The following is a 12,134-nucleotide window of genomic DNA, read 5'->3' on the forward strand; positions in this document are numbered from 1 at the left end:
GTAGCTACTGCTACAATACATGCGGGGCAATGGCAAAGTTCGTAGAGCTGCTGCCGCAGGACTCCCATGCCGAATTCTTGGCCCTGGTTGAGGAGGACAAGCTCATTTCTCGAGTTTCACTCTAGGCCACTCTGTATGGGGCTGATGCAGTCACTTGGGTGATGGCTACCAGGGTTGCCATGAGAAGGGGCTCCTGTCTCCAGGTCTCAGGTCTGCCATACGAGGTCCAGAAGGTGAGCAACAAACACTACCGGTTCAGTCCTCCCTTTTGGCCTATCAGCAGTGCCTCGTGTGTTTACCAAGTGTATGGCAGTCGTGGCTACATTCCTATGTAGGCGCCAGGTACAAGTGTTTTGTTACCTTGACAACTGGCTGATCAAGGGCTGGTCCAGGGCTCAAGTAGAGGCACAAGTCAACTTCATAAGAACGACGTTCAACTAACTGGGCCTTCTCCTGAACATGGGGAAATCGACTCTGTCTCCTGTATAGCGGATAGAGTTCATAGGGGAGGTACTAGACTCTACACAGGCCAGGGCACATCTCCCAGAAGCGAGGTTTCTGGCCCTGGGTGACATCATTCAAAGTCTCAGGCAGTTTCTTACCATCACAGCAAGGAATTGCCTGAAACTTCTAGGACAGGATGGCCTCTTGTACTTATGTGATGCAGCACACCACGCTCAGACTCCGTCCTCTCCAATCGTGGCGAGCCTCAGTTTATTTGCCGACTCGGGACAGTTTGGACAGGGTCGTGACTCTGCCTCACCCAGTCCTCGACTCCCTCCAGTGGTAGCTGGACCAGCAGGTAGTGTGTACAGGGGTCCCCTTCACCGGTCCTCAGACATCCCACTTGCTAGTGATGGACGCATCAGCCTTGGGCTGGGGAGCACATCTGGGAGACCTCAGGACATAAGGCCTCTGGTTTTAGGTGGAACTCGCTCTCCACATCAATGTCAGAGAGCTGAGAGCGGTGCGCCTGGCATGCCAGACTTTCCGAGACCACGTGACAGGGAGATGTGTATCAGTTATGCCAGACAACACCACGGCGATGTTCTATATCAACAAACAGGAGGGTGTATGCTCTTCTCCACTGTGCCAGGAAGCCCTCATGCTGTGGGACTTCTGTGTAGCTCATTTGATACACCTGAAAGCATCATACCTCCTGAGAGTACAGAACAAGTTGGCAGACGGTCTCAGCAGGTTATTTCATGGCCACAAGTGGTCCCTATGCCTGGATGTCGCCAACTCCATCTTTCAACGGTGGGGTTTTCCCTAGATGTATCTGTTCGCCACACGATGTAACAGGAAGTTCCAGCGGTTTTGCTCCTTCCTGAATCACAGCCCAGCCTCTATCGTTGATGCGTTCATCCTCCTATGGAGAGGCCATCTCCTCTACGCGTTCTCACCCATTCCTCTCATTCACAAGGTGCTTCTCAAGATACGAAGGGAAGAGGCTTCAGTATATTGACAGCTCCAGCCTGGCCCCACCAACAATGGTACACATCTCTTGTGGAAATGTCTGTGGAAGCCCCAGTCACCTTGCCACTCCTCCCAGACTTAATATCTCGGGATCACTGCTGTCTCCAGCACCCGAACCTCGAGTCGTTACACCTCATGGCATGGAAGCTCCATGGCTGAACCCCCTGGAGCTCTTCTGTTTGGACCTCGTTAGACAAGTCCTCCATGGCAGTAGGAAACCCTCCATCAGGGCTACCTACTTTGCCAAGTGGAAGAGATTCTCAATCTGGTCGGCACAGCATCATTTATCCCCGACGCTCACCTTTATATCACTCATACTGGACTACCTTCTCCATCTCAAGCAGCAGGAACTGTCCATGTCATCAATAAGGGTTCACTTGGCGGCCATCTCTGCCTTCCATCCAGGCGCAGAGGGCCGGTCAGTCTTTGCCAGCCCTATGGTCAGCCATTTTCTGAAAGGTCTCAGCAGGTTATATCCACGTGTTCGATATATCTGGCCCCAACCTGAGACCTCACTCTAGTCCTTTGGTTCGAAGGACAGACCCATCAATTTGGACTGGCAACTTGTTCTCTGCTCTATCTGTCATACATGGTAGTGTTTCTGGTAGTGATAACCTCAGCCAGGAGGGTGTCTGAGCTCAACACCCTAATATCAGAGCCCCCTTACACCGAGTTCTATAAGGACAAGCTCAGGCCACATTCAGCTTTCCTCCTGAAGGTTGTCTCCCAATTTCATATCATGCAGGACATCTTTCTCCCAGTGTTCTATTGTGACAGATTTCTGTTACCAATCTGCCTGAGGCGTCAGGTGATCAGGCTGAGGCCACAGGATCATTTGGGCGTGAGATGACGAAACACACCAAGTATCTAAGTTTTAAAGCTTTATTGATAAAATAATGAAATAACAGCAGAGAGTGCTGGGGTGGGAGGGGTTCCCCACGTCACTCAGAGGAAGGAAGAAAGCGTTAGTGTCCCAAGCCCTAACCCACTTTCATATTCACATCTGCACTACCCGAGGCTGGCCAAGCCTGGGTGTAACGTAAGAAGAAGAGGGGGTGTGGGGTGGATGGGAGTTCTTGTCCCGTGCTCGGGTTGTCAGGGTCCGCTGTGATCTCTGAATTACTCCAGCTCTCAGGAGGGTTTTAAGCTTTGGGTTCCTTTTGGGAGTGTTCCATTCTGTGACCTCTGTTCCTGGTGCTCTTTGTGCCAGTCCTAACCGGCTTTCTGTGGTCATCTTTGCTTTCCCAAAACACAGCGGCTCCAGGGACATGAAGCTCTGCCCCCTCCCCCCCGCCCCCGTCGTCATCTCGTCTGTGTTTTGCATCTCTGCAGTCCTGGTTTTCTCATGGCTGGCTGTGGCTGGGTGAGAGACAAACTTCTCGTCTATGTCAAACTTCCAGTCCATGACCTTGGACTGGAGCCAGCGTCTTATTGTCGGACTGAGCTTGCTAGCTGCATTGTTGAGTTAATCCTTTCTCAGCTCTTTCTCCTTCCCCCTTTGGCCTCTTGCAGCCTGCAAAAGAATCTCCCACACTCCACTCATGCCTTTGACCCTCCCCAAAATGCCTTGCGATGCTTGCAACAGCATTAGCAACCTGCAGTGCTGATCTGCCTTCCCCCGGGGAACCCCTGAGGTTATGACACTATCCTCAGCTGCACTTAAGCAGCAGGGAGCAGAGGCTTCACTCATTGAATGTCCACAGAGCACTAGCCTTTTACATTGAAAGAAAGAAGCTGTTTAGGAAGTCCATTCAACTGTTTGTGGCCGTGGCAGACAGGACGAAGGGTCTTCCAGTCTCCTCCCAACGAGCTTCCTTGTGGATCATGTCCTACATCCGTGAATGGTATAACCTGGCAGAGGTGCCTGCCCCTCTGCTCACAATGCACTCCACTAAGGTGTAGGCTTCTTCAGCAGTGTTCCTGGCGCAAGTTCCGACTCACGGAATATGCAGTGTGATGACGTAGTCCTCCATACATATTTCACTGCGCATTATGCAATTTACCCAATTGGCCAGAGATGATGCGGCCTTTGCTAGAGTTGTGCTCCAGTCAGCGGACAACACCGACCCCGCCTCCTGAACTTAGCCTTGGGAGTCACCTGATTGGAATTGTCATGAACAAGTGCCTGAAGAAGAAAAAATGGTTACTCACCTTCTCATAACTGTTCTTCGAGATGTGTTGTTCATGTCCATTCCCATACCCTCCCTCCTACCTCTCTGTCGACATACCCAGCAAGAAGGAACTGAGGGGTGGCGTGTCAGTAGGGTCCTATGTTGAGTGCCATGATGGCACCACTCCAGGGGGCGCCTGGACCAACCCAATGGATACTGCTAGGGGAAAAAAATGTTTCGGCTGCTTTGCACACGCACACACCTGATTAGAATGGACATGAACAACACATCTTGAAGAACAACAGTTACGAGAATGTGAGTAACTGTTTTTTCTTTAAATGTGTGTTTTTATGTAGAGTGTGCCTCATTCACTAACATTCTATGAATTACTTATTTCAAGATGGAAATTGTTTGGACTGCAGTCAATCAGCTGTAAATACATGCATTTTAATCTTTGTAGTTTACAGACAATGAAACAGGGAGTACCACATCCTCTAATCGTGCCATCCGAGGGCGGAGTGATAGCATGGTGAGCCGGGTTGCATGCAATTGTCTGATGCTATTGGTGGTATCTTAACTTTTTTTAAGATCCCTAATTGCTTTATTTACTATTAGCACATACTGTTCCACAGATATGAAGGGCTGCTTGTGAGAGAGGGAAAGTAGACACCCCTATTCACTTACAACTTGTGTGCACCCATTGGCCTGAGTTGCGTTTTCTTGAAATCCATTATATTACTTAGGCAGAGTTGTATGATATCTCTATATATGTCTTATAATGCAGCTCAGATAAGACAGTTGACCTTATTTGTACTGGGTGAATGTTTTTTTGAATTACTTTTTGAGCTAATTCAATTTTTAAGGAAATACAGTTATAGGCAGAACTGGTAGAGCCACTTATACTTGAGGTTGCCAAACATTACTTCCCATTATAAGACCCTGTTTTCAGTTGCTTATAACTTTGCCAAATTTTAACTTTTCTGGCTGAAATTTTCCATGCCAGATATCTGCATCTGGCTGAATATTTTTTTGAAAATTTCAGCAAAACTGGCTCAGTTGTTTCAGAGAATGATTAAGGAAAAACGCATGGTTTTACCAGATTTAAAAAAAAAAACAAAAAACATTTTCTTGAGAAGCTCTAGAACAGGGGCTGGCAAAATACGGTCTGTGGGCCGGATCCGGCCCATCTAACATTTCTGTCCGGCCCACCATAACTAACATTTCTGTCTGGTCTCCTCTGCTGTCTCACAAGCTCTGAGTCCAGGCCACTAAAAGTCCTGCAGCGCAGCAGGGCACTCAGGAAGGCTGCCTGCCTGTTGTGACCCTACACTGCTCCTGGAGGCGACTGGTTGTTGCTGGCACACCTCTGCGTGCTGCCCCCACCCCCTAGCATTTCCTCCTCATAGGCAGGAAACTGACCAATGGGAGCTACGGGAGTGGTGCTTGTGGGCACAGGCAGTGCACAGAGACCCGCTGCTCCCCTCCCCTCAAGGGGCATGCAGAGACGTGCCAACAGCAGCCACTTCCGGGAGTGGCGTCGGGCCACAGCATGCAAGCAGCTTGCCTGAACCCTGCTGCGCCACCAGACAGGAGCCACCTGTGGTAAGCGCCTCCCTGCCAGAGCCTGCATCTCGCACCTCCTCCCACACCCCAATCCCCTGCCCCAGGTTAGAACCTCCTGCTGCACCCAGACTTCCTCCCAGACCCTGCACCCTAACACTGCACCAGCCCAGAGCCCCCTCCTGCACCAAACTCCTGCCCAGAGTCCACACCCCCTCCATTAATATAGTAGAAATATGCGGCTTGTGACGACTTACCAAAATTCGTGGAGTGGCCCCCCTGCAAAAATTATTGCCCACCCCTGCTCTAGAACCTCCATGGTTTGGAGTAGGGATTTGAAATTTGGCAGGGGATGGCTTTTGTAACAGAAAAGTGTCTTTCTGTTCCTATGAATAGCCACCAAAATTTGGCCAAGTTACAATCCTTTGGAAAAAATCTCAGTTCACACGTGCTCAGTAGAGACTTGTTACAATGAGGCAGCTAAATTCTCAGAAGAGTCCATCTGTACTGAGCATGCTACAGCACAGGGCTGCAGGGAATGAGCAGGACTTTCAGTGCCACTGTTGCTCTCGCTGTTTTGGTGTGATGCTGGACACAGGAAGAGAAAGCAGGGAGACTGTCTCTCCTGTACTCTCAATGCTCATGCTGCTAAACCCGGGCAGCATGAAGGAAGAAGTGAGCCAACTTGAATATGGCGAAGGGACATGAATGAGAGCCACACCAGAGGAGATAAAGTAGATTGTGGTAATGAGCCTCAGAGTGGGACAAGACAGAGCTGGGTGCTGTGGAGACAGATTGGGCAAGGAGCTGAGATATGGGGAAGACTGGGACTTTTGGATGAGCCCCAATGGGGAGACTGGGACTGGCTGGAAAAGGAGATTGGGAATCTGAGGGTGAGACTGAGATTGGATAAGGAGCCCAAGGTTGAGAGACTGAGACTGGATGGGTGAAGGTATTGGATGGTCTTTGAAACTCACTGGTAAAGTGTGTTCTTCATCCCCCTCTAGTGCTGGTCCACCTAGAGGATAACAACTTATTAGTACTATCACTTACTCTGTTAGTTGAATTATCAGAGGTCTGTGCGGTTTATCTAAATGTTCCAACCCTGCTGATGACCAATGTGGGTGTCAGTATGATGTCATAGTTTGTTTTTTCAAGGTTTGCTTTTTTAAAAACCTAGGAAATTACATGCCATTTGTCTATTCTTGTGATATTTAGATTGCTAACTTTTTGGAGCCAGTGCATGGTCTTCCACTGTGTGTGTGCAGTCAGGCATTGATTTGGACCATCAATTAGCACCACATTTAATCATCATTAAATTTTTCACAGAAAGTTAACTTATCTGGTCCTTCTGATCATATTAATGCTGAGCTCCTATTTTCTCAAGCTCTTGTACAGTCCAGATTTCAACTTTACAGATTTCAGTGAAATTAGTTCACTGTTATATCATCTACCCACTTACTCACAAATTGAATTCCAACAGTTTAAGTCATGGATATGAAGCCATGGATTCTAAAAGTAACTTTAAAAGTAACATGGATTTTTAAAATCCATGAAAATCAAGGCCTCCATGTAGCAATGACTAAAATGCAGCTTCTGATATCCAAAGCACAAATAACTGACTACATAGGGGTTCAGACAGAAATATTTTATGTGAAGGGCCATAAACATAAAATGAGAAAAGCAAATGAGACAGACTACAAAGGAAGTCAGATTATATCGGTCACTTGTTTATTAAGGGTTATTTTTAAAAATTGTGAAAATAGGATGAAGACAAACCAAGAGAGAACAAGCGTGTTGGATCAAATAGTATTTTATACCTCTTTTTTAATTTAGATACCTTCGGTCATATCAGCACTTTTTATACACGTGTAACATTCATAGCTCTAATCACATCTGCAGCTCTGAGACGAAACATCAGAGAACGCTTGATAAAGGGTCCGGTGGCCAGATGTCCCGATTTTATATGGACAGTCCTGATATTTGGGGATCTTATATAGGTGCCTATTTACCCCCCAGACTGTCACGATTTTTCATACTTGCTATCTAGTCACCCTAATAAAGGGATACTTTCCATTGAGCATACTACATTTAATATGAATACTATCAGTTTAAAGGAATATTTCAGTTGGGTTAGGACAGTATCCACCAGTAGAGCCCTGAGCAGATATAAATCGGTATCTGTGGAGCTGCAGGGCTCTACCGGGAACCACAGCAGCAAAAGCAGCAGCACGTTGGGCCGCCACTACCTGGAGCCAGCGCCCCGTTCCGGTAGCACTCCTGCATGGCTGTACTGCCAGGGACAGCTGCTGGTGAGCCTGGTGCCCTCCAGTGGGTGGGGCTGGGGGTGGTATAGCCATGCTGAAGCAGCTACTGGCACAAGGCGCTGGCTTTTGGGTGTGGTGGCCCAACATGCTGCTGCTTTTTCCACTGCAGTTCCTGGTAGAGCCCTGCAGCTTTGCAGATACGGATTTATATCCACAGATATCTTCATCTGCGGATATAGATTTTGTATCCGTGCAGGGCTCTGTCCACCAGATTATGTGGATAATTATAACTTGTTCTAATACACAGATTGTTCTGTTACCAGGCTCTGTTTGTGTTATTTTTGCAGATACTTTGGTGTGAATTTTGTACTTAATGATCAGTTTTCTGAGCTGTTCTTGTGATGAGAGAGCTTACTTTTTACTGTTATAAAGCTCTTTTTTTATTGTGATTGGGAAAAGGATCTCAAATAGTGTTAAACTGCAATTGTCATTGTTTATCCATTGTATCTGCACACTGTTGGTGCCAAAACCCATTTTAAATTAATTGGAACGGGAAGGTAAAATTCATAAACGTTAATTGTTTCAGTGGAAGTCATCAGTAGCCTTAGAAATGCTGTAAATCATAATTTAAGAATACAATCAAACTGTTGAATAGTCGCAGGGAAACAAGTAGTAGATATGAGACTCATTCTTTCTTGACAAAAACAAATATATTGGTATTGTGCACTTAAAACTAATATACATGTGTAAATCTTTAAATAGGAACATTTAAATTACCAAAAACAGTAAGAAGAGGAATTCAGTCATTGTTGTATCATTATTAAACTTTAGAAATGCCAAGAGTAAATTGCAGTAGTTGATATTTTTAATTTGATTTATATTGAAATATAATTGTGCCTTATAGTGGAAAGGACTTTTGTTATCTTCATTCAGTGAAAATGTCTTCCATTCTACCCTTTATTCATCTTTTTTTCTTTTTCTTTTTCTTTTCTAATTTGGCTTTGAAGTCAACTGATTTTTCTGATCAAAGTGAAACTGCAGCTGATTATTTTAGTCGTTCCAATCGCAGGGGGAGCATTGTTTCTGATGTGGACGATGTCAATATCCCAGATTTAAATAGTGTGAGTGTAATGCATATTATGATATTGTAATGAATACAATGGGCTACTAATTATGAGTTTTCTTTCTTTACTGAAAAAAAGAATAACTGCCTGAAAAAGTAAAAACAAAAAAAAACAAAAAAAACCCTCAGAACAGTAGAATTTACTCAGTAGTGAATGAGTTTTATACTTGTTTTTTAAACTAACTGCCAGTTTTCTTATTAGAAAATAACAGAATGCGCACTGAATAAAAACCAAATCTTTTATGTCTTGGAATGCTATTTTTTTTAACATGGTTCAGAGAATTATTTTGCCCTTTGCCTGAGATATACGTGAATTTATAACAATCTAATTGTATTGTGTATAATGTATAATCATGTACTGGAATCATTACCACTTTATGCATCCATTTGTATGAGTGCTATGCATACATGAAAAAGAGCTTTGTGTAAGCTTGAAAACTCCTCTCTCACCAATAGAAGTTGGTCCAGTAAAAGACATCTCATCCATCTTGTGTCACTAATATCCTGGGACCAACATGGCTACAGCAACACTGCATGCAATAAAATACGTAAGGAATGTACAATGTCTGAGTGTCCTTTATATAATAAGCCTAAACACCTTTGAGAGCAAGCTGTGGTTTTAGTCTGAAATAACAGGTTACTATGCAAAACTGGCACCCTCTTGTTCCACAGATCTTATTTGCTGAGTGTTTTCAAAGAGTATCTGCTTGCTTTAGTGACCCCAAAAAAGAAACAAAAAAGTTTGAGGTGCTGGTAGCCATCCCATGGACACACAGTTATGGGAGTGTAAACTGGAATCTATTCCTTTTCATGTATTGACAGTATTATCTTAATTCCAGTTGCAGGGCCACATTCTACCATCAGTTACTCCTATTTAACTGAACGAAGAATTTGGTTCCAAAAATTCCTCCTTTTTCTAGTAGACTGTCCCAATCATTCAGACACAATAAACATCTAGTCCCCCCAATACTAATTTTACAATAACTTGTAAGAGTAAAACCACACTTCAAGCTAGCAAAATATTTTTTTCTGTTCAGATGAAAAACAGTAGTGCAGTATTACTATTGTCACCACCATGTATGTTATTTACCATCACTGTATGCAGCTGTATGTTCAGAGCATGGATAGATGTCAGTTGCAGTGTGCGTTCTGTTTCAAATTAAAATTTAAGCTAGTAATTTTTCTAATAAAGTTACTTTTACTGATACTAGCATTCTCTGGTACAAGGATGTGACAGTGTGTTGAGAGTGGTTAATAGCATTATTTTTTCGTTTTCTAGAATTGCTGTTGTGTGAATGGATTCTTAATTCTTGTTTTTATGGTCGCAATAAAAATTACACAATTAAAATTTTCTAATTGATACTCTGTAGGGAAGATTGGGTTCAAACAATGTAGTGCAGGTCCACAGTTGATCTTGGTAAAAGGAAGTTGTAAGTTACAACTCTTTGAGACAGTCCTTGTCAGATATTTGATAAGTAGACTGTCTTAATCATAGCTATCTGCTTCAGGTAGTAACATATGCTGCAGTGGCAGCTCTAAAGATGAAACCAGGAAAGAACGTGGGACATTGAGAACTGATGTCTTCAAAATTGTATGAACTTTGCTTGTGAGGTGATGCCAAATCCTCTTAACTGCTTCTCCATTAGTTTAGGGCAAAAATAATTACATATTTGTGTTGAAGACCATTATTGGATAAGTTACTCTGGAGAAGCTACTTATACTTATTAAAAATGTATGGATTTGTAATGTTTTAGGCTTACATTTCATTTGGATTTTTGACTGAAGAAAATGTTGAAATAAGTCTCTGAGTAATAAAATTAACAGGTTCACACACAAGTTTAGTACATCTAGACTTTCTATAGCAGATGTGTGTGTTTCTGGTCAAGCTCGATTAATTAAAATATTGTCTGAAATAAATACTAAGCTATTGGAAATAGTTATCCCTCTTCAATCATGCCTTCTTCAACCTAAGTTATTTTGTCTTGATGTGACTGCCAGTTCTACCAAATAGTGTGGTGTATTGTGACATGAACATGTGTTTTCTAGTGACTAGATTAAGACACGCAAACTGATTTCACTTGTGATCTAAACCAGATTTCCAAAAAGGTTAGTGTGTGCTATTCTGCTTACCATCGCAGCAGTCACTGCTGTGCTGAGATTTATAATACTGAAAATAATTTCTGTTCTCAGTTCTCTAATATTAACAAAGGCTTTTACCTGAAAGGTTATCTAAAATGTCTGAAGTTTTATTTTTAATTATAAGCATGAATTTATTTGTAAGTGCTACCGTTAAAATAACTTTTATTTTAGGCCAAACACTTAAATTTTGGAGGGTTGTTAACCATTCTTTGTAATCCTGTGGATTACATACATCTCATTATGCTTGGTGAACACAAAGGTGTTACAGCTGTTCAGTCACAAAATGAATAATTATAATCACTTTTTTCTCTCTCCAGCTGGAAGAGAAGTGTGACAAACCGTATCCTGAAATTTACACAAGGGTATGTTTGTTTATTAAAAGATTGAAAGTCAATTTTCTTGCTTTAATTATAGTCAATTTTTGAAATATCTCTAAAGTGTATATGCCATATGTTTTAGTAGTGTTTGTATCCTAATACTTTGACAGTGTTAATTGCAAAATGACACTTGTAAGGCTCTGTGTAAAGCCTAGATAACATTCCTGTTCCTGTCCCTTTATTTCCTATAGGAAGGGAATGTTTCCTAAAGGAGGTATTTTTTTTTATACAGTTCACCCCCACATGTCAGGAAATGTTGAGCAGAGAGATTGAATTTGAAGAGGACAGGACTGGAAAAACTCAGATTTTTTTAACTGCTGTTGCAGACATTGCTCCAAGTCCTTGTGTGAGAGGAATTAAAATGACTACAAAAGTGTGGAAACTTTGACATGGTTCCAGATGTACTTAAGTATAGAACTTCAAATTTCTGTAGGATATAAGTAAAAATATGATGATTGATAAGCTACTTATTCTAGTTTTTTTCTTCACTGTCGCATCACCTCAACCAAAGTGTTTTGTAAACATCTCATCAACAAGACAGATCGTATATCATAGCAAGCATATGGAGCCAGCAGACCAAGATATAAACTAGATTCTGGAAATTAACCTTGGTCAAAAGTATGATATTATAGAACCCGAATTTTAAGTCAGGTATAAAACAGGATTTTTAAAATGTATGTTTTCAGTGTTGTTTTAATTGTCAGGTAATTTATTATGAGAAATGTGAGATATATCACAGAGTTGCAGGCTTTTGTGGACAAAGTGGATATATCACCTCAGAAGATATCACAGTATGAATCCTGATACAGTTTATTCTTTTTTTTTAAGCCGGCATCTCGCAATTCAGCAAGTACAACTCCTCTGAGTGGGAATTCATCCAGAAGAGGAAGTGGGGATACAAGCAGTTGGGTGGATCCTGATGTTTCATTAAGTGAATTACGGGTAAACTCTGTTACTGATTTGAAAAAGCAGGAGGATTTATATTTAATATGATGGGGCGGTAGAGAGGGAGATGGGATTTCTGCTTATTTGACATAGAAAAATAAAATGTGACGTATTTTAATGATGGTGAGGGAAAATA

The 12,134-nt window shown here is 42.8% G+C and overlaps 1 protein-coding gene across 9 annotated transcripts in view; it reads left to right on the top strand.

Moving 5' to 3' along the window:
- Nucleotides 1-12,134, top strand: part of LRRFIP2 (LRR binding FLII interacting protein 2) — a 138,269-nt gene that overhangs the window by 81,841 nt on the left and 44,294 nt on the right. For 5 of the 9 annotated variants that reach the window (XM_073333006.1, XM_078851723.1, XM_078851722.1 and 2 more), the window contains 4 exons: nucleotides 4,048-4,116; nucleotides 8,422-8,535; nucleotides 10,994-11,038; nucleotides 11,882-11,995. In XM_073333006.1, coding sequence (XP_073189107.1) covers nucleotides 4,048-4,116; nucleotides 8,422-8,535; nucleotides 10,994-11,038; nucleotides 11,882-11,995 — 342 coding nt within the window. The remainder of the gene's footprint in view (nucleotides 1-4,047; nucleotides 4,117-8,421; nucleotides 8,536-10,993; nucleotides 11,039-11,881; nucleotides 11,996-12,134) is intronic. The other 4 variants (XM_073333003.1, XM_073333002.1, XM_073333004.1 and 1 more) reach the window with 1 other exon arrangement.

The sequence above is a fragment of the Lepidochelys kempii genome, chromosome 2 (genome assembly GCF_965140285.1).
Source record: "Lepidochelys kempii isolate rLepKem1 chromosome 2, rLepKem1.hap1, whole genome shotgun sequence".
NCBI classification, from domain to species: Eukaryota; Metazoa; Chordata; order Testudines; family Cheloniidae; genus Lepidochelys; species Lepidochelys kempii.